We start from the raw sequence: 20177 nt of genomic DNA on the forward strand, positions 1-20177 counted from the left end.
CATCAAATCATGGCTAGACTGAAGGTTTCTAGGGGGGCAGTGTGTGGACCTGTAAAATACTTTGCAGAAACTGGATCAGTTGTATTCAAAGCACGATCAGGCAGACCAAAAGTGACCACACCATCAGAAGATCAATCCACCAGGCTTAGTGAGAGATAGAAGAGCAACTTCATCACGGATACAGAATCTGCTAAATAAAGAACGCAATACTCCTATCAGCAAAGGCACTGTCAAAAGAAGGTTGCAGCTGTTTCTAAACCACTTATGAGGAGGGGAAACAAGGTCAAATGCTTGGGATGGGTGAAGAAATACCAGCATTTCACAGTGGATGACTGGGGAAAAAAATCCTATTGATTGATGAATCAACGTTTGACATTTAACATATGGCAGTAACAGGAGGGTGCATGTAAGGAGACAAACAAGAGAGAGAATGATACTGTGCAAATCAACAGTGAAAAATGGTGGTGGTGGGAATACTCAAGTCTGGGGGTGTTTTGCCTATTCTGGAGTTGGACACCTGCACTTAATGCTCTGGTTTGCATCCTTGTGGCGAAGGATTCATGCTGCAGCAGGATAATGACCCCAAACACAGCTCGAAGCTTATTTCAAGAACTGCTTGAGGAACAAAGACCTATGAGGCCTGATTGTCATGGACTTTCCACAACAGGCATTTGAAGTCAACCCCACTGAACATTTTCAGGGACACTTGAAGACTGAGAAAGCCAAGCCAACTATGTGGCATCCCAAGAAGCTTTATAAGCCTTTGTCAAGTCATGGTGGGAGAAAATGGGTCATCAGGTTTCGCTGATGCCAGATCAAGTGCCAGGTGTTATTAAAGCCACCAAATACTAGGGTATTCTGAAGTTCATGGACACTTTCAAAGGCTCATTATCATTTGTAATAGAAAAAAATAACAGTTGAAACAAATACAAAACCCTTTCTTTCGTCCCTTTTCGGGTGCCTTTGGGGACTTTGAATCATGACAGCGATGAAACGGATTAAATAATGATTAAATAAATAATAATTTTCACCTCGTGATTTCTGCAGAGGTTCACTGATGACATTTATACGTGGGTGTAAAAATGTGTCATGCTTTCCAAAAAAAAACTGGAAAGTGGCCAATATGAGATGACTTTAATATCCCATCTGCAGACGCGGGCGTTCAGCCAGCCCGAACCAAACGGAACAAGGGAGGGGGTCGGAGGATTATACCAACTTAAAATACAAATTTGGGGCATGTAGATCCCGGTAGGTCAGTGCTAAAATTAGAGACGGCTCCTTCCGCGACAGCAGCCGAAGTGCGATGCATAAAGTCATGTTAACACGGGGATACACTATCAGAAGGGCTGGCCGTAAAGACAAGGCTTCCATGGGTGACATTTAACGCCACACGTTGACTGAAGAGACTCTGTGCGTATCGCAGGGACGGCTCTGGATCCACACTGGCCACTGCTGCGCAAATCACGAGTGGGCTGTTTTGGTAGAGTGGTTCGCTTTTTTGGAGACGCCATATGTGCTCTCCTCTGCGCGCAGCTTCCCTGAGTCCACTCTCCTGCAGAGATGTCTTTTTTAACCATACCAAGCCAAGATGGGCTTTTTAAGACGATTAAAACTGGCAAGTCAGCCCAGGAGGCACAGAGTGGCTCCTCCGCGCACGACGAGGATAACAATGATGAGGAGGAGGAGGAGGAGGAAGATGATGGCACCGAGAACGTCCGCCTCATCCCGAGGTGCTCCCCGGTGCCCAGAAAGCGAGGCGCGTCCATCTTCGACGAGACAGCTGAGTACATGCGGATCCACTTGGCGCTGTCTGCCGGGAAGAGAGTGTCATTCGCAGATACAACAGGTGGGGACCTGGTGGATGTGAAGGAGTTTGTTGCCTTCGACTCAGAGGAGGAAGAGGATAGTGCAAGGTGGGAGGAAGAGGAGGCAAAGTACCGAAGGCCAGAGCGGGAGCCGACCTATCATGTGCAGCCAGAGTTTCACGCACCTGCCGGCAATGCTCTGCTGCAGAGAGTGCGCACTAACAAAGTGGAGGTAGAGCAGATTTCTCCAGTGGAGGATGAGCCACTTGCCTTCAGTGGCTTGATACGAGTCCTGAACATCTCCTTCCACAAAGCAGTTTACATCAGATCGACCTTGGACAGCTGGGTCACTTACTTTGATCACCCTGCAGAGTATGTCCAGGGGTCTCATGATGGGGACACTGATCAGTTCTCCTTCAAGCTGTCTTTTGCACCACCTTACGTCTCACATGGCTCTCGCATTGAGTTTGTTGTTCGCTATGAAACATCTGATGGTGATTTCTGGGCTAATAACTCCTCTATGAATTATGTGGTAACTCTGCTCCTGTCCTACGAAGACGATTCAGCTCAAACAAACATCAACTTGCAAGAGATAAGAAGTATCCTGAAACCTCCAAAAGCTTACAGGTAAATCACCTGTCACACGTGTGCTTTCATTGGTCAAACACAGACAGAGGATAGAAATTTAACAGGCCATTTTTGCTATGTTTTGGCCACCATCTGAAATTCCTTTGACCTCTGACCTCCACAGATTGCAGCTTAGTATTCATTTTAGGTGGTTAAACCTCAATGTGCTCAAAGGCCTTGCAAACTGTCAATCCCTCAAATCCAATTAGGATGCTCAAAGGCACAAAAGTTTCTGAATAATAAAACTTTTCAGACTTAGGTAACTAATACACAGCCTGATTTCAACAAAGCATCCACGTCAGCAATCAAATCAAAAAGAGACAGATGTAAACAAAGTCACAAAAGGAGTAGACAACACAAGGTGTTGCACAACAGCTGCAGAGCTTCAGTTGCTTGCTAATTCCCTGTGTGTTTTTGTGGCTGAAATAAGCATTCAGCTTTATTCAGACGTTTTGCCTGGAGACTGCTTTTAGCATAGCAAGAACTCAAGTCTTCAGTAAAGCAGGATGTTAATAAACACAGTAGCGCAGGCTGTTGCACAACGAGAGCACGAAGGGAGCATCTAATCAACCTAGTTATGTGTTCATAAAGTTTGTTAATGGCTGGTTTTACTCTTTACAATCTGGCATCTTCGCCATCTGCGGTGAGGGATGAAAGCGTTTTGGAGAGAGTACACACCCCCTTCAGAATGCCAATCATCCAGTAGTGTGCAGGGACGATCAAAATAGGCAAAGGGCAGGTGTCGTTTTCAGCCTTGACGTTTCCCTGCACTAAAATTTACCTCTGACCTTTTCTATCAGAGTCATCTGGAAGCGGCGCATTGGAGCAGATTGGCCTCTTTCCTTTGTGGTTGTAGTTAGAGGCTGGCAAACAAATAATTTCTCTCCCTTCTTTTCTCCCTGACACTCAAGTAATCCCCTGATATATTCTTACATCAACATGAAAGTGCATGATGAATCTCCCAGTGCACAGAGACAAGAGACAGCGGCAAAGCACCCCCAAGCTCATGAGTACCCATAAAAGGAGCACCCAGGGTATAAAATGATGTAGCTGTCACGTAGGTCTTCCCTGGTGTAGCTGTTTGGAAGTGGGAAGGGCCAGATGGGTTGTTTGAGATGGGATGAGTCACTGACTGAAAAGGAGGAATTTGGGGAGCATAAACTGTGCCGACACCCCCACCGTGGCAACCATCATAGATTCGTTAGGCGCTTTGAAGTTAACTGATAATTGGATTTTAACACATTCACAATGCAGCCAGTGGGAGTAGAGGTTACTATGGGATGAAACAAGTCTAGACAGTAGAATGTATTACTCAGTGTGTGTTAATATGAATTACTTACAGTAGGCCCTGTTTCTGCTTTGAAGTAATTCTACTGCTGGTTTATTTCGTATTTAACTGAACTGTTTCCACATTGGGTAAATATAGATATCACACATTAATGCACTGTAGCTGATAGTGAATACTGAGACCAGAGCAGGGACAACGCCTCTGTTTCAATGTCAACTGTGTTGATCGCCAAGCAACTAGGTTGCCTCAGTCTTAATCTGTTTTGCATCAACTTGCTGCAGAGTCAGTCTACAGTTTTGCAATGTGATGTGGGCAAAATGGGGCCATATCTCTAGATCAGGCTTGAGTAAGGTTAACAGAATTTATTGTGTAAACTGTATCTCAATCTGTCTTTTTATTTTTTTTATACTGTAACACACACACCTGCCCACAGAATCGCAGCAAACCCTGATTTTTTTACGTCAGGCTCACGTTGGACTACATTTTCTCAGGGTTTGCATCTATGTTAAACTTAGCCTACACCTCAAATATAACCTTCATGTGCATAATGAAAAGCTTTACGTAAGATATCAAGAGGGGATTCTTCTAAAGGATACTGCGCTTGCCTCAGTAGAGCTTGAAAACTTGTTAAAAAAAGTTAACAGGGTGTGCAGAGCTTAGCAAATAATCGCTTCACATCCCCAGACGTGTATAAAGCACAGATCTTTGATCAGATCTCTGTCAGACTTTAAATCTGCCCCTCTGATGTAAAACTGGAAGTGCATTAAGCACTGGAAACCTAAACAGCTTGTCAAGTTATTCCAACTCTATTTGTGTAGCTCCTGTCACATGCTCGTCACACTTCTTGACCTTTATTTCATTTGGCATCCTTTGCATGACTCCTGGCGACGTGCCCCCCCCTTGGCTTGAAGGCACAAACAGAGAATATATACAGCACAGCACAGAAGGATATCTACCCATGTTTGATTAAAATGGCTAATTCAGCCCATCAATAGCTGAACTGTATCTGCAAATGATGAGGCTAATTAGCCCAAACAGGTGTTAATGATGGTATATCAGCACCCTCTTCTGTCTCTTTATATTAGCTTTCTTTATACATGAACTACTAGCAGCATTTCTTATCAGGCATGAGCACCACATTTGACAGCTGATTCAGATTTTGCATCTATTGCACAAAATGAAAAATAAACTAAACTAAGACGTGGCTCTAAATCCTCAGCCTCGCTGTTCAGCCTCAGCTCACTTTATCAAAGCATTTTTCTCTAATAGGTCTCATTTAGTGCATCGCTCCGTGGTTCAGTCTCATCGACACTGTATACAGATCCCTCTATAAACGGAGTATTTTCATTGTGCATTGTTAGGCCTCAGGCACTGCATCATCATTAAAGTGCTTTTATACAAACATAAGACCTCTGAGGTTTTAATTGCCTTGTATTCAAAAGTATAAACTTGTAAAGACATCTGGTTGTTTCAGAGAGTGTACCATTGAATGGTTTTGTTGTGTTTTTATATGATCTGATAACTCAAACGTCTCTTTTCTTTCAGTATGCAAAATGATTTAGATTCAGACGATGAGCAGGAAAAGGAAGAAGGTACAGTATGGATGCGCTCGTACAAAAATCACCACCGACGTATCCGTTCACTATCTGAAAAAAAGAAGACATAAATATTTCAAGATGAATATAATTCATAATTATATAGGTTGTAGAATTAATATGTTTATCTGAAGGTTTACTCCAGCAATTAATTATTGCACTTCTTAAAAAGTTTCAGGGACTCACAAGACAGATTAAAAAATGGTTAACATTAGTACATTAGTAGATCTCTTGTGAAAAAATTTTGAGAATTGGTGTTTTGTCGGTAAGGTCATTGCTGTTTCTCTATTCAGACTTATCAGAGTCTCACAGCACATTTATCTGTTTTACATCAGCAGAAGAGGCAGGAACCTCCAAGTCAGGACTTGTCAGATCTACAGTTGTCTGCCCTGTCATCGTACAGCCGGAGATTGACGTAGAGGTAAGGGTAAAAAAAGAAAGGAGCTGCTTTTAATGGAATTCATTGTTAACCAGCAGGAGGATTCAGTGGGATTCTTCTTCTTCATGAACTCCCTATGACCTGCAGAAGTTAAAGTATTCCATCATAACTGGAATGTGCTACTGTAGGACACACATTGAGAAAAGTACTTAGTTAGATTATCTTGAGATTCCCTTGATCTGCATGCAGTTGTTGACACATTCCCATTTAACAGGTAAGCAGACTAAGTGCTTTATCCCTTTAGGCGAGTCAAGTGTCTAATAAAACATAACAAACATTCCTATTCAGATTTGAAAGCTTACCATCATTGGCTTGGTTGTTTATATTGTTCACAGCTCATTGAAGCTTCAGCCACAACTTAGGTAATGTCTCGCTTCTCACCGCTGTAGCACGAGTACTGTATGCTATTCTCCTTATCTCCTGCTTCTTATCGTATTCACATCATAACGCATGCTGTCTATGTTTTTGCACCGTACAAATTCTCTCCTCTAAATTTGAATTGATGCCTTTTTCAGTCTTTAATGAGTCTGAACACTAATATTCATTCACAACATGTGTAATCATGATGTCCTGTATGTTTACATTATCTGTGATTACAGTAGTTGTCTATGTATTTATATGGATTTTTTTTTTTTTTTTTTACTGAAATGGTACAAAAGAGATCTCACACAGTGTTGCAGTCACAGTTTGAGAAAACCTGCTGCCGTGGTTCAACATTTTGGGAAACAGCCTTATTTGGTTTCTTGCTGAGAGTTAGATGATACTGTTCTGAATACTCATTTTCACAGTAAGGCTAAATACAACGTAGGCATCTTTCTATTCTGCTCTTTTCTATTTTATTTTCTTTACAGTAAAATGGAGCAGGAGAGAAATGTTGAGCTGCTTAAAACTTGGATCACCAGGGGGCTTGCATTAGCATTTTGGCATACAAAAGTTGATTTTGGAATTGTGCCATACATAAAACATATGAGAGTGGAGGAAATTTGTATTTCAGAAGCAGGAGAAGGTTACTGTTGATCTGCATAACAATGAGTAAGACAGCCCAGAGTACGCCAAAGAAAAAAAAATTGATATTAGGACATCCAGGTTCTAACAGAATAAAGTGATGACATCTCGCTGACACTACAAATATATATGTTAGGCATGTACTCATCAAGCTCATCCGTTTGTTTTACATGAGTATTCACATGCATGCTGTTTTCCTTCAAAGCAGTGTGACAATAAAAAGGTAAACCAGTCAAAAACTGTGTGAACATCAGCTCCCTCCCTGCTCCACACGTCTCTATTTTCAGAGTCTGATTCATGGGTTAAACATTCAAGTGTCATCTTTCCTGACAAATTAATTCTCCAAGTTTTCATTTTCAAGTTAAATTCTGTCAGTATAATTGCCAATGTCTTCCCTTTTAATGGTTCACTTGCTGTGTATTCAGTTGTGTGCAGAAGTTCGGTTTCCTTTCAGCTTCTTACTCATTCTGTGCTGCTTTCAAGACGTCCCTTTATAGATTTTTCTCTGAGATTGACACAAAGTGCTCTCTCGAGTCAAAATTGAAAATAGACTTCTTGGAAAGTATTTGGTGTAAATTTATGAAACATCGGATTTCAATTCAAAAAAATATCTAGATGTCGCTACTTAATATTATATATAAAAATGTTTCCCTTTCAGAAATACTGTGACTCTGTCATGTTTTGCCTTCAAAAATGACACCAGGTCACAGATGGATTTTCATCTGAAATCATGATATTAACATAGAAAACGATGTAAAAGTCATAACATAACATATTCATCTGTGTCTAGCTATCTTCTACATTAATGCTTGCGTGCTCTATCTTAGCCTTCATGTTATTCATTTTTTATGTGTCTTGCTCTTGCACTTGTTGTTCTGGATGCTGGTTTTGTTGTTGTCTTTTGGTATTGCTATGATTTTTTGACCTTGACGACTCAAAGTTCTTTTCAATATTAAGCTTTTTTTGTCAAAAGAAAAAAAGAATTAAGAGTTGATATTAATTCCAGTACATGTGTTCAAAGGAAAAACAATCACCCCCCCAGTTCAATATATGTACGAAAGGGTAAAGTTGAGGATTAAAATATGAATGAAATCTCATTTTTTTCTCCTTTTGATGATCTTGTTTCGAGTGGACTCCAGTTAAAGGAACCTATCTTGTTTTGTATTCATGAGAGGGGAAAGTAAAGTCATTAGAAGTTACATACTTGCCAACAATTTTAAAAAAAGATGTCAGTCAGCCCCATCGTGACGCTAATGTTTTGTTTGCATTTCCTCACAATTACAACGTCAGCATGGGATCCATTTCACGGAAAAGCATTAGTATGTGTTAAAATGCTTTTCTTCTCTCTGTGTGAAATGTTAATGTGAAGTACAAATCTTTTCCCTTTGTCTTTACAGTCTCCTCGCTGTCACTGTCTCCCTGTTTTACTTTAACAGATTGCCGTTCCCCCATCTGGTCCCTCTGTCCCGCCCAACCATGAGCCTCCATCTGCTGATGGCACGCTGTCCGCTCACACTGTATCCCCAGGTGAACGATTCCCGTGTATGTCTTCCGAAAGCACACTTCAAACTAATTCATCCTTTGTACTCTGTGCCAGCGAATCAGTCCAGCCAAATAAGTCACAGCCTTTACCCAGACTCCACTGTGAATTAGGCAACCAAACGTCAGAGCAGCCCATAGACAGTAGTCCCTCTGCGCTGCTGCCTCCTCTACAACAAGAGTCAAAGCCGAGATCAGACAGTTCCCAGGCCGGCGGAGAGGAAATCCCTCCTTCAGAGGCCTCTTGCATGCATCTTCCTAACACAGAGACGAATCTGTGGCCAACAGGAGAGGACAGATCGACCGAAAGCCCAGCTAGTCGTCCTTGTCTTGAACTGGCTGCTGCCTGTGTCTCTGCTCCCAGTGTGACTCAGGGCTTTGAGCGAGAGGTTGCACTGGGATTAAATGAACTTGTTGCAGGACCATCAGAAGGTCCCAGCAGGTCTGCAGGACATTGTGAGGGCAGTGCGTCTGTGCCCCTGTCTCCTGTCGCAGAGAGTCAGGGGGCAAAAGGTGAAGCTCCCCCATCACCTGAACTCACCGAGAGCACCTCAGTGACTACAAGTTTCACTGAGGCGAGCCAAAACTTAACTCTTCAGTCCCTCTCAGCCTGCGAAGAGAAAGAAGATGCTCCCCAGATTTCCCCTGACACATTATTAGAGAATCTATCAAACACATTGTCAGAGGCCTCTGAGCCCCAGTCTGAGCCTGACGTAAACAGGAATCTCATGCCATCCATCATCTTCCTGAGTGGAGTCGTGTCCCTCTCCATAGTGATGCAGGAACCCAGTGCCCTCTTCCTCATGGGACTACTTCTTGTCCTGCACCGTTTGTGATTATGCCACAAAAGTTCATTCTCGAGTTAAGTGCCTTTTCATGATTCCAAAAGAAGCCATCGAGTTAAAACACACGCCAATGTTGTGCATCACTGTGTGAGATTTTACATTATTCACCAGAGGAAAGATGTATTTAAGAGTATTTCCATGCAAAGTCCATATCTTAGAGGAAGTCATTATAAAAATATTGGTGATACTTTCATGCAGTCTGTCAAAGTGTTCAGTAATAAAGTAGTGGTCAGTTATTCCCCCATTTTTACATCATTGTGATCACTCTAATACCACATCAGTTTTTTAAGTGTACTGTAACTACTTTTTTCTTGTCATGTGGAGATGTGTGTATGTGGTGTTATATATACTGATTTATTCAATCAGTACAATAATGCAGTTGTTTTTTGTTTTCCGATTCTTGTTGTAAGTGTGTAGCTAAGGTTATTGTCTAACCACACAGCCATGAATTTAACTTTTGTGAATTCCATTTGTTATTATGTCTTCATGAAGGACAAAAAACATTGCAAACATTGCCATAGTGGGACACTGAACAGACTTATAATATAAATGGGGATTTTGTTTACAAAATGCAAAAGCAAAACGTGGATTATTTTTGCCTTAATGCTAAAAAAATGAAAACCTGATGACCTTTAGTCAAGATCAGATTGAAATGGATGCTGCTCGAGGGACAAAACAAGTGGAAAATTTGTCCAGTGTGACGTGTGAAAGTGATATTTATCATTTGAAAACACCAGCCCCCTTACTCACTGTTGCATATTTATTTTGATAAAAGTATGACGACCTCCCAGACAGACTGAAGCACTGAATGATCATGTTTGAAGTGATGAAAGTTTTTGCAGGGTATTGTCATTAAACATGGTCTTATACCCTGTAGTGCTTTGTGTCTTCGTTTATTTCTTTATCTTTTCATCCGTTCTGCAAATGCACGACAGTTTCATGCACAGTAATGACACTGCAGTGCAGAGCAGAACATTTTGGAGAGACTGACACACTACTAAAATAACATCAGAGCCTTTAGCGCCTCCGACTCTGGAGTGCATTCAGCTTCGCCTGAAGTGGAAATACACAGCAACATGAGCTGCAGATAAAGCCAAAGGTCATGCATTGCACTGAAGTCATAGCGTCATACGAGAGTACATTGCATATTGGCCATTGTAAGGTGAGATTAGTGTTTGGAAGCTAACATCATTCAAGAAACCCCCTCAGATGCGAGTTAGCACAGACTATTTCTCATTATACTGATACCTGAAAGACGGCATCTTTATTTTTTGAGCATGTGAGTCTTATGAAATGATTCAATGTTTTACTGCCCAATCTGTATCTTCTATTGACTTTATTAGCCTCAAACCTATAATTGTCTCTGTCAGTCTTTGGGTGTATGCTTTGGATAATATGTTGATTATGTATTTGGCCTTAAAAAAGAATTATTAATCAGAGCACACTTTTATTTCACAGGCTTCTGCAGGGAAAAGGGTGGGAGTGATTAATTTGTGTGATGGTCACATAGCTCGAGTGTGGAAGGTATTAAAAATTTAAGCAGACTTAAAACTGACCCAAGGAGGATAATCAGTGCGAATTCTACAACAGACGCTCAGTTTGAAATAATTAATGCCCTTTTAAGCAATAATCTACACCAATGAAAGCCGTGCTAAGCAGTGATTTCAAAAAAGGTTCTTTGAGTGTCATGACACATTACAAAACAGTAGCTGAATAGGTTATTTCCTGTCTTTCTGCCTTACCCAGTGTGACATCACTCTAATGGGCAGCTAGCTTGTTCAAATGGAGCTATTTCATCACAAGTAAGAGCTGAAATAGTGAGGAGAACAATTTTTTACTTAAATAACATCTTTGACAGCAAAGTCCCCCAAAACAAGGCAAATCATGTTTTTTTTTTCTGTATACCCCCCTTTAACATTTCATTATACTCAAAAATAACTAGCATCTGATGGTCTGTGGATGTTTACTGGCATTATCCGCTCCATCACAGCTGTCTTTTAGCTCGAATTTGACTGTTTAGTACAGCAGCTTCCGTCCAAATTTAGTCCATAACAGGCATCTGTTAAGTTCATTCCTGTTGCCCACACATTTTGCACAACGTAAGTTCATTAAAAAAGATTCCACTTTCAATGCTAAATTAAGTCTTAAAGGAGCAATTTGTAAGTTTGGCTATGCTACATAGCCAGTGTTAGCAGTAACAGCTGTTTACTTCCCAGTCTAGAGGAAAACATGCAAGTTCAGCATCAAACTTCATTCGTTTATTTACCAACAGCTGTGTCCAGAGGTGGAAAGCAAAACAAATGCCAACTCTTGTCTCTATCACATCTTTTCTTCTACTGACGTTAGCATGCTAACCAGCTAGCTCCAGTGCAGCTCTTCACTTTCCGATAGCGACTCACTGAAGCCTCCAATCAGCGCCGCTCAGTGGGCGCGTTATCACCTCTCGTCTTGCAAACACAACGATGGACAAAGCTCTTGTCAAACATTCACCACCACCCACTCCCAGCATGGAACCACGTTCAGAAGTCCCTTTTTAAAGGAATGAAAAGACATCTTTTCAACATTTAATGTTACTGCTTACCCAACAAGCCATCTTTTCAGTGACATTTAGCTGAGTTTTCTACAGTTGTGCTGCTCTGATTCTTACCTTGATTTTTGTGATTGTATCACTACTGCAAATGACATTTTTGCAGTGTCCTCTTGCACTGCAGGCATATTCTGCCATGTCTCTGCTGTCTGGTATCAAATAAAGAGAAAATTTCCCACAAAGTATACAAAATAAATAATTTATCACTTTAATTTTGGTTAAAGCCAATGAGTATTTTATATTGAGTTATGGCGTAAAACAGCCAGTAAGAATTAGTTTTATAGTTCAAATAGAGGAGTTATAGGAGGAATGTAGCCTACTGTGGATGTAGAATCATATAGCCCGAGGGAAAGTGCCAGAAATGCTTGGTATGTAGTAAAATAAGTGTAAACCTAGTATAAATCTACTATATATGCATGGTAAAACAAGATGTCTTCAGCCTAGCTGTGAGGCTGTATTTGACAGAGCAAACATGCTGGTGTTTTGCAGGCAATGTTTACTATGTTCACCATCTTGGTTTAGCTTGTTAGCATGCTAATAGTATAGCTGAGGCTTACAGGAATTTCATGTTTGAATTTTGACCTGACGCTAACACCAGATGGAACGTAAACCGACCCCTAGCATGGCAAATATAACAGATAAACAAACAAACATGCCGCAATCTAAAATGGATAATGTAATAGGCTAGAATAGAATAGAATAGAATAGAACAGAATAGAGTAGCCTATAACTACAGGCCTCCAGATGATGTGCAGGATAACTACCTGTCATAATGCTACAAATCCCAAAATATAATATGAAGAAAAAAAGTGTAAAATGAAAACTGTGTATGGACTATATCAGATGATGGTTTTAGTTTCAAATTGTTTTTTTTTTTTTCTCTCCTTTAAATGAGGACCCAGAATCCCTTGCTGCGGCCCTGTCAGGCCATCCTGTGTCATTTTGGGTCCAGCCAGCCCAGTCTGTCACCAAGGGCGGGAGACCAATGAAAGACAGTTTGTTGACAGCTGGAGCTGCTCACTGTCTCCATACTGGAGAGGACAGACGCGTCATACATGATGCCAGAGAGACGGTTAGAATAAAACATCACTTTCAAGTTATGGCCCACAATGCTGCACAGGTCCGCCTCTCTCTCTCTCCCTCCCTCTCTCTCTCTCTCTCTCTCTCTCTCTCTCTCTCCCTGTCTCCGAACAAAACCGACGGTTTCCGCGAATGTGCGAGCTGCCTCCTTGCAAGCAGCCATAATTGGGATTATTCAGGAATAATTCGCCTAATCCAGCCGTGTTGTTTTTGTTTTTGTTTTTTTGTTGGTTTTTTTATTTTGTTTTATTTCATTTTTTTTTCCATCTCGCGATCTCGACAGCGTTCGCAATGTGGATTTCTTCGTGACATCGCTGGATTTGTCCAAAAAAAAAAAAAAAAAAAAAATGTATTTGTTCTCCCGTGGAGGCTTTTATTGTGGACGATTAAGATGTAGTCCACCTTCGCTGGACAGCAACACAAAGACTGCATATTAACAGTTCAGGGTAAATACATCGCCTCTTTTTTTTTTTTTTTTTTTTTTTTTTGGTGACTGAAAGATGGAAAAAAGAGACGTATCGAGGCTGATGTCTGTGTGGACTAATTGTTCTGGTGCCACTGGCCAGTATACATTTAGGGGATGCGCGATCTTTTTTTCCTCTCTAACGTTTGTGGGTGGGTTATTATAAGCATTGAAAATCTGACATCATTTGGATATATGAACAGAACAAGATATGTTTTTTTTTTTATCGCGTCCGTTTCCAGCCCTCTGGAAACCCATCTTCGACGTGATGCAACATAAAATCTGTGTTCTCGGATGATATTCAGACACAGACCAAATGAACACATCCCTCTCTACGAGACAGTAAAAAGGGTGGCAGTGGATTTTTTTTTATTTTTATTTTTTTAATACATATCTCTTAAATGTGGCTCTGACAGCAGAGTCCTCATCCTGGATGGTTTGATCAGCTGTTGATTATTAGATAGCCTCTATACCGTCTTATGTTTATTATATGTTGCTCATTTCGATTTCCATGCGATGGATTTATGCATAACAGGTGTCGTTTGAGCCCGAGAGCACAGCAAGAGCATGAGGCTTAATTATGTGTTTTGCTCTCGATTTGACAAACAGTGAGACAAAACGACTGGGATCTTTTTTTTTGTTGATGTTTTTATCGTGAGAGAAGAGCAGATCGCCCCCCCCCCCCCCCCCCCCCCCCTACATACCCCCCACCACCACCACCACCACCCCCCCACAAAAAAAAAAATGAGGGTATGAAAGGTAGGTTATCATCTCTCTCTCCCTCCCTCTCTCTCTCTCTCACACACACATGCACAGGCACAAAAAAAAAAAAAAAAAAAAAAAAACACAGCAGAGGTGATTTTGACACCTGTTCATCTGTTTTTCACTCCAGTCTGTGTTTCAGGCCTAGCTGACATGGCAGCCATCTAATCAGGTGAAATGATATTTGTCAAGGTGGCACAGGGCTGTTATGTATGGTTAAAAAAAAAAAAAAAAAAAAAGAGCCTACAGTCACAGCAAATCATATTGTGTTTCATGGCCTACATAGACGAGGCCCACCCAGACAGGCACAGCTATGTTTTATTACCTTATGCCTATAAATGAGTTTTTAGTAGAGGGTGCGTCTCAAATGTGGTTTCTAATCGGATGTTCATGTTTTCAATCGTGTCATCTTTTAAAAGAAAGGCTGATTTCTGGTTCCTTGCTTCAACACTGAGGCCTGACAATGATGATCACAATGATGATTTTCTCCCCCTGTTGAGTAAAATTCCCCACTTGACACATAGGTGTACGGTAAAAACCAAATGGCTGCCTGCTCTGCCATCGTAGTCTCATATTTGTTACAGTATGTGCTGTGAATGGCACAGATTACACCCTCTGTCACGCACGCACGCACACACACACACACACACAGAGCAGCAGAGACAAAAGCATAAAATGCTCTTTGCTCATTTACAACATCTTTGTTTTGTTGGACATACCCAGTGTTGGTTGTACTGTGTCTGCTCCATCCCCCTGTACACCCCCATGCATTCACTCAAACACCCACACTTGCACAAAGTATGTGAGCTGTTGTATCTTAGCAACGGGCAAGGTAATTACTGAGAGAGCCAAGGAGCTGGCATGCTGTAGAGCTGCTGATCTGATCCCAGCCTCAGAGAAACAGGAAGGCAGAGATTTCCACTGTGTTGCCCAACACAGCACTTCTATATCCACGCTGGTAAATGTAAGTTTTGTTTCTGTTTAGGCGGCTGCTTCAGACAGGCATCTTGTTTTTCATTCTTGAAAATGTGTGTCTCTGTTCACAGGTGGTGGACAAAGAGGAAAGATGAGTCTGTCATGTAGAAAAGATCCTTGCGGCCTCTCCTTGTAAAGACGAGAGAGCCGTGGGTGGTGACGGCTGTAGGAGGATCAGTAGTGTTTATAAAGGGGCCGAACCAGGCAGGCTCTCGCGGAAGGTGATAGAATGGCTAACCAGAGCTTTGCCATCGATGGCCCTGGCAGTTTGCTGGCTGTGCTGGCCTCGCAGAGCGGACTGGCAAGAGGCGGCAGCAGCAGCAGCAGCAGCAGTGACGGCAGCAGCAACAGTGGAGGAGTCTCTGCCACAGATATGTCTGCCTACTTTAAGCTGGTCTTCTTGGGTTTGATCATCTGTGTCAGCCTTGTAGGCAACCTCTTGGTCTCCCTGCTGGTCCTACGAGACAGGACACTTCACAAGGCTCCCTACTTCTTTCTCCTGGACTTGTGCCTGGCCGATGCAGTTCGCTCAGCTGCCTGCTTCCCCTTTGTGCTGGTTTCCGTCCACAACAGCTCGGCCTGGACTTACAGTGCCTTGAGCTGTAAAGTTGTGGCTTTTATGGCTGTGCTGTTTTGTTTTCACGCTGCCTTCATGCTGTTTTGTGTGGCTGTCACCCGCTACCTTGCCATCGCCCACCACCGATTCTACGCCAAGCGCATGACCATCTGGACCTGCGCCGCCATCATTTGCATGGTGTGGACTCTGGCTGTCGCTATGGCATTCCCACCTGTCTTTGATGTGGGGACATACAAGTTTATCCGCGATGAGGATCAGTGCATTTTTGAACACCGCTACCTGAAGACCAACGACACCCTGGGCTTCATGCTCATGCTGGCTGTGGTGGTCCTGGCCACCCACGGTTTCTATGCCAAGCTGCTGCTGTTTGAGTACAGGCACCGCAAGATGAAACCTGTCCAGCTGGTGCCAGCTATCAGCCAGAACTGGACCTTCCACGGTCCTGGGGCCACAGGTCAAGCTGCAGCTAACTGGATTGCAGGGTTTGGTCGCGGTCCCATGCCACCCACTCTTTTGGGCATCAGGCAAAATTTACACAATCAACACCGGCGGCTGCTCGGGATGGAAGAGGTGAGGTCAGAGAGGAGGCTGGGCAGGATGTTCTACACCATCACCCTGCTCTTCCTGGTCCTCTGGGCTCCCTACATCGTGGCATGCTTCTGGAGGGTGTTTGTCAAGTCGTGCACCATCCCTCACAGGTACCTCTCCATCACGGTGTGGATGAGCTTCGCCCAGGCTGGAGTCAACCCCATCTTCTGTCTCCTGCTCAATGAGGACCTGAGGAAAGTGCTGAGAGCTCACCTGCCCACCTACTGGAGGACTAAACAACACCTGCCCCAGGATGAGGCCTACTGCATTATGTGATAAGATAGGAGCTTAATGACGAGAATGTTTCAGGTTTTAAAGGGAAATGTGGAGAATAGAAGTGATATAATGCACCTTGGTTAAGTGTCAGTGTCTGTTTTGTTGTTTTGCACAACAAAAATCACATTTTTGCCAACAAATGCAGGCATACTGCTATTTTATGAAGAATGTTGATATTTGAATAAATGTGTCGGGTGCAAAGGTTTGAACCGGACAAAAGAAAAGCCTTGGTAACTCTTTAATGGTTTGTATTTCTGATGATGGACTGTATGATTAATAAGTAGGAAAGGTCACAACAATCACCACTCCAACCAAGTGTGACAGATGCCATTTTAAATTGATGTTGCCTTATTTCAGAGGGACACGCCCCAGAGTTTTTCCGACTGAGAATCAGTTTCTGTGTCACATGCGACACAAAACAGACACAGAGAGGGTTGAAATCCTTGAAGAAAAGTGCTGTGGACTTTGAATAGAAAGTGTTGATCAGAGCATTACTAACTCTGAAACACATCAAGGAACTTAAAGGGTCTGTATGGATTGACAGATCACCCTGGACACCTTTTCATTTAATTCAAAGGAGACTGCAGAATATCGAATGGACTCAATAACCTTGGATACGTTTAAATAGCTGTTGTGAACCCAAGAAGCCCCTAACATGCTTGATTTTTTGGACTTGATTTAGGGCGTGTCAGGTTTCTTTGTATCATAAAAAAAATTGCCTGTTTTCCTTTATTTGTAAACTATACATGTTAAGCAGATGACACTATTTTGAAATATGACTTGATTTGATATTGTATAGACTGTACAGGAATGTATATTCCTGCTTGTGTGTTTTTATATAGCATTTGTGTGTATGTGTGTGTGAGAGGAGTAGAAAAAGAAAGGGAGGAGGGAGGGAGGGAGGGAGAAAGAGCGAGAGAAATAATGATAATAGAATAGGTTCCAGTGATATTGAGTCAATATGAAAGCAGCCTCATCTTGCGGTCTCAAAATCATGCAAAATTGAACAGTCATCATATGGAAATTTATCCTATAAATGGATTTCTGTAATTGAAAATGTAGTCTTATTTTTAATGATAATGTACAAGCAAATGTGAAATACAGATGGATAATGAAAAAGGGGACCGCATAATTAGAAAATGACAATTGTACATTGCAAACAGGCCATAGGATTTAATGACTTGAATGATGATGTAAATTACGATGTTTTGAAAAAAAAAATCATTAGCAAATGAACATTTATTTGCAAATGATGATCTTGGGAATGTTTTTAAAGTACTGTTATGCTCTCATGAGAATACAAAAAAAAAAAAAAAAAAAAAAGAAATGAAGTGGCACTTAAAGAGATGGAAACTTGAATGTTACCAGGCCCTCTTATATTTCCCCTCTACATAAATGTCACCTTTTGAGTGTCTGGATCATCTGGATACATTTAATATCAAAACATCTTCAGGCTGGATACGACCCCAGAGATGTTTGGTGTATGGAAACCGGCTTAGCCTACATTAAGCTGTCTCTCCAAATTAAGATTCATGTAATGCAAATGTCTGACCTACAGTATGTTAGGCATAGGTATATTTGTGCAGTCAATTTTCTAAATGTGGACACTTGCACAGCATACTGTATTAGCATGCATTCCACTGCATTTCATAGATTCAAGACTGGGGATTACAACTTGTACAGATGTTGATACGGAAAGACAAAGCGAAAAGTGAACTGAGGTCCATAATTTTTACGTCTGGCATTCCTTCGCGAGATGATATCCTGTAACTGTACAGTTTAACTGAGGTGGTTCTTTTGCCCACTCATCAATAAAGACTCTACTTTTGATGCATTCTGAGTTTTGAGCTGCCTGGATGTTGACATGGCTGGATCCCTGTGGAGAACACACCACAGGAAACTTTGCAGTAGATGTAGCGCAAGTTACATCCTGCGTGCATTTTAGTTCCTGAACGCATACAAAAAAGATGAATTTGTGACGCATCAGTCTAGCTTTGTACACTTCACTGCATGAAATGAAAAAGTCCTCTTGACTCTTTCCTCCTCACTGAGCACTGACCAACAACCGCTGTAGAGTTGAAGAGATTTGTGATTTCTTTGTACAATACAACCCCATCAAATCTGCATGGACAGGTGGACAAATACATAAAAGAGATGTCTGCAGTTTAGAACTGTTACACAAGGCTTGAACCAAACAACGATGTGGTCGGGTTCAACAAGCACATTTCTTAAGCTATTCGACTAAAATAATTTAACCTTCCTGCAAACTTAAAGCAAGACTATGAATTAAAAGTATAGGGTGCTAAACTATAGTGTCACAGTAGCACAAATAAAGAAGAGTCATAAAGTCAAGAACATGACTAAGCAATGTCAGACAATGTTATTCAGCAATATCGATTGAAAGTGTGCTAGCATTAGCTAACATTAGCTGCCATAAGCTGCCAGACCAAGTGAAGCTGTAGGAACAAAAGCCATTAGTGTATTGAGTCGAGCTATGAAGCATTTTATTTTTAATGAATTCAAGTTTTCATTTGTGAAAGAAAGAATGTGTTTTTTTTATTTTTTTCATCAAATGTACCTTTTCTCACTTAGACAGTGATGCCAAAATAAATCTACTGTGTTGCAGAAACAGACAAGGAGGGAACTCAAGCGTAAACCTACTGACAAATATGCATAGTAGGGAGCAACACATCATGACCTGAGTTTATTAACATTTCTGTAGAGATTTAAAGATAGATTTCATATTGATGCTTAAAAGCAGAACCTTGATATGTGATTCTTTAAAATCACTGCATCATATGACATATGCCAGACGAAAGCATTTAATTCAACTCAAAATCTAGAAGTAAATAAAAATAACTGCTCCTTTGTACCTGGCAATGATTTGTGCAAACAGAGAAATGGGTTTGAGGTGGTATCCAATCACTCAAAAAAAAAATAAAAAAAAAAAATCTGAAATTATCAGCATTCCACCCACAAAAATAGTCGATAATTAAATCTTAAATAATACTGCTTGTATTAGAAAGCATTTTTATCATCACAAAAGAGAGTTAACTTTTCTGCAGGATGGGCAACATAAAGCACATAAATAAAACCCTTTCCCGTACTACTAAATCTTTTCCTCCTAAGTTGTAAAACAAATCTTATGCAACCATTCCACGTAGTTATGCTTCTGACATTATAAAATAAAATAGAAGGGGTGGGAAGAAAATACATCTTTCAGTCTTAATTAGGACGTGATTGAAACCTAGCCATTGTATGACTGTATTCTCTTGATAAACAATTAGCCTATTTTTTGAATTTGAATGAGAGATAATTTCCATTGTCTTTATTTGTGCGCTGACTGTGGCTGATGGAAAAGATGTTTCCATAGTGAACAGCATCAGCTGTGTGAACATCTCTAAATAGTCCAGGTTTAACAGGTTCTATCCGACTGAGCCTCTCTGTCTCCTCAGAACTGATGTTGAACATTCATCTAAAGTGCTTATTTTTAGTTTTCTTCCCACTTCTCTCCAAGATACACCACAACAAAGGCTGTCTTACTCATTTGTGAAAACTTATGCTCGCCCACTGCACTGTATGTTCTCAAGATGCAGGGCTGTGCAGAGGCCCAGGTGCATGGTCATATCACAGCTCTTAGTTTCACACAGAAGCTTAATGTTGCTCTCTTGGATTGGTTTCTGTGTGTTTTTTTATCAGCACCTGTCCTGTCTGTTTCAAACAAAG

The 20177-nt window shown here is 41.4% G+C and overlaps 2 protein-coding genes across 8 annotated transcripts; both read left to right on the forward strand.

Moving 5' to 3' along the window:
• The first annotated feature begins 1213 nt into the window (after positions 1 to 1213).
• LOC139620941 (protein phosphatase 1 regulatory subunit 3A-like) lies at positions 1214 to 10019 on the forward strand. 4 transcript variants are annotated; one of them, XM_071477021.1, is made up of 5 exons: positions 1214 to 2432; positions 5266 to 5312; positions 5654 to 5736; positions 6090 to 6116; positions 8196 to 10019. In XM_071477021.1, exons 1-4 carry the CDS (start codon positions 1561 to 1563, stop codon positions 6114 to 6116), a joined length of 1029 nt encoding a protein of 342 aa, XP_071333122.1. In that variant the 5' UTR covers positions 1214 to 1560; the 3' UTR covers positions 8196 to 10019. The 4 variants fall into 4 exon arrangements, with proteins under 4 accessions (XP_071333122.1, XP_071333119.1, XP_071333121.1 ...); XM_071477020.1 differs by having other exon boundaries at positions 1247 to 2432; positions 5651 to 5736; XM_071477018.1 differs by lacking the exon at positions 6090 to 6116.
• Positions 10020 to 12525: 2506 nt separating this feature from the next.
• Positions 12526 to 18285, forward strand: LOC139620943 (probable G-protein coupled receptor 173). 4 transcript variants are annotated; one of them, XM_071477031.1, is made up of 2 exons: positions 12526 to 12850; positions 15082 to 18285. In XM_071477031.1, exon 2 carries the CDS (start codon positions 15240 to 15242, stop codon positions 16449 to 16451), a length of 1212 nt encoding a protein of 403 aa, XP_071333132.1. In that variant the 5' UTR covers positions 12526 to 12850; positions 15082 to 15239; the 3' UTR covers positions 16452 to 18285. The 4 variants fall into 4 exon arrangements, with proteins under 4 accessions (XP_071333132.1, XP_071333128.1, XP_071333131.1 ...); XM_071477027.1 differs by lacking the exon at positions 12526 to 12850 and adding an exon at positions 12881 to 14032; XM_071477030.1 differs by lacking the exon at positions 12526 to 12850 and adding an exon at positions 12881 to 13256.
• The last annotated feature ends 1892 nt before the right edge of the window (positions 18286 to 20177 follow it).

Source organism: Trachinotus anak, unplaced genomic scaffold (assembly GCF_046630095.1).
Source record: "Trachinotus anak isolate AG129_WGS33_773 ecotype Australia unplaced genomic scaffold, CSIRO_AGI_Tana_v1 ptg000004l, whole genome shotgun sequence".
Taxonomy (NCBI): Eukaryota; Metazoa; Chordata; class Actinopteri; order Carangiformes; family Carangidae; genus Trachinotus; species Trachinotus anak.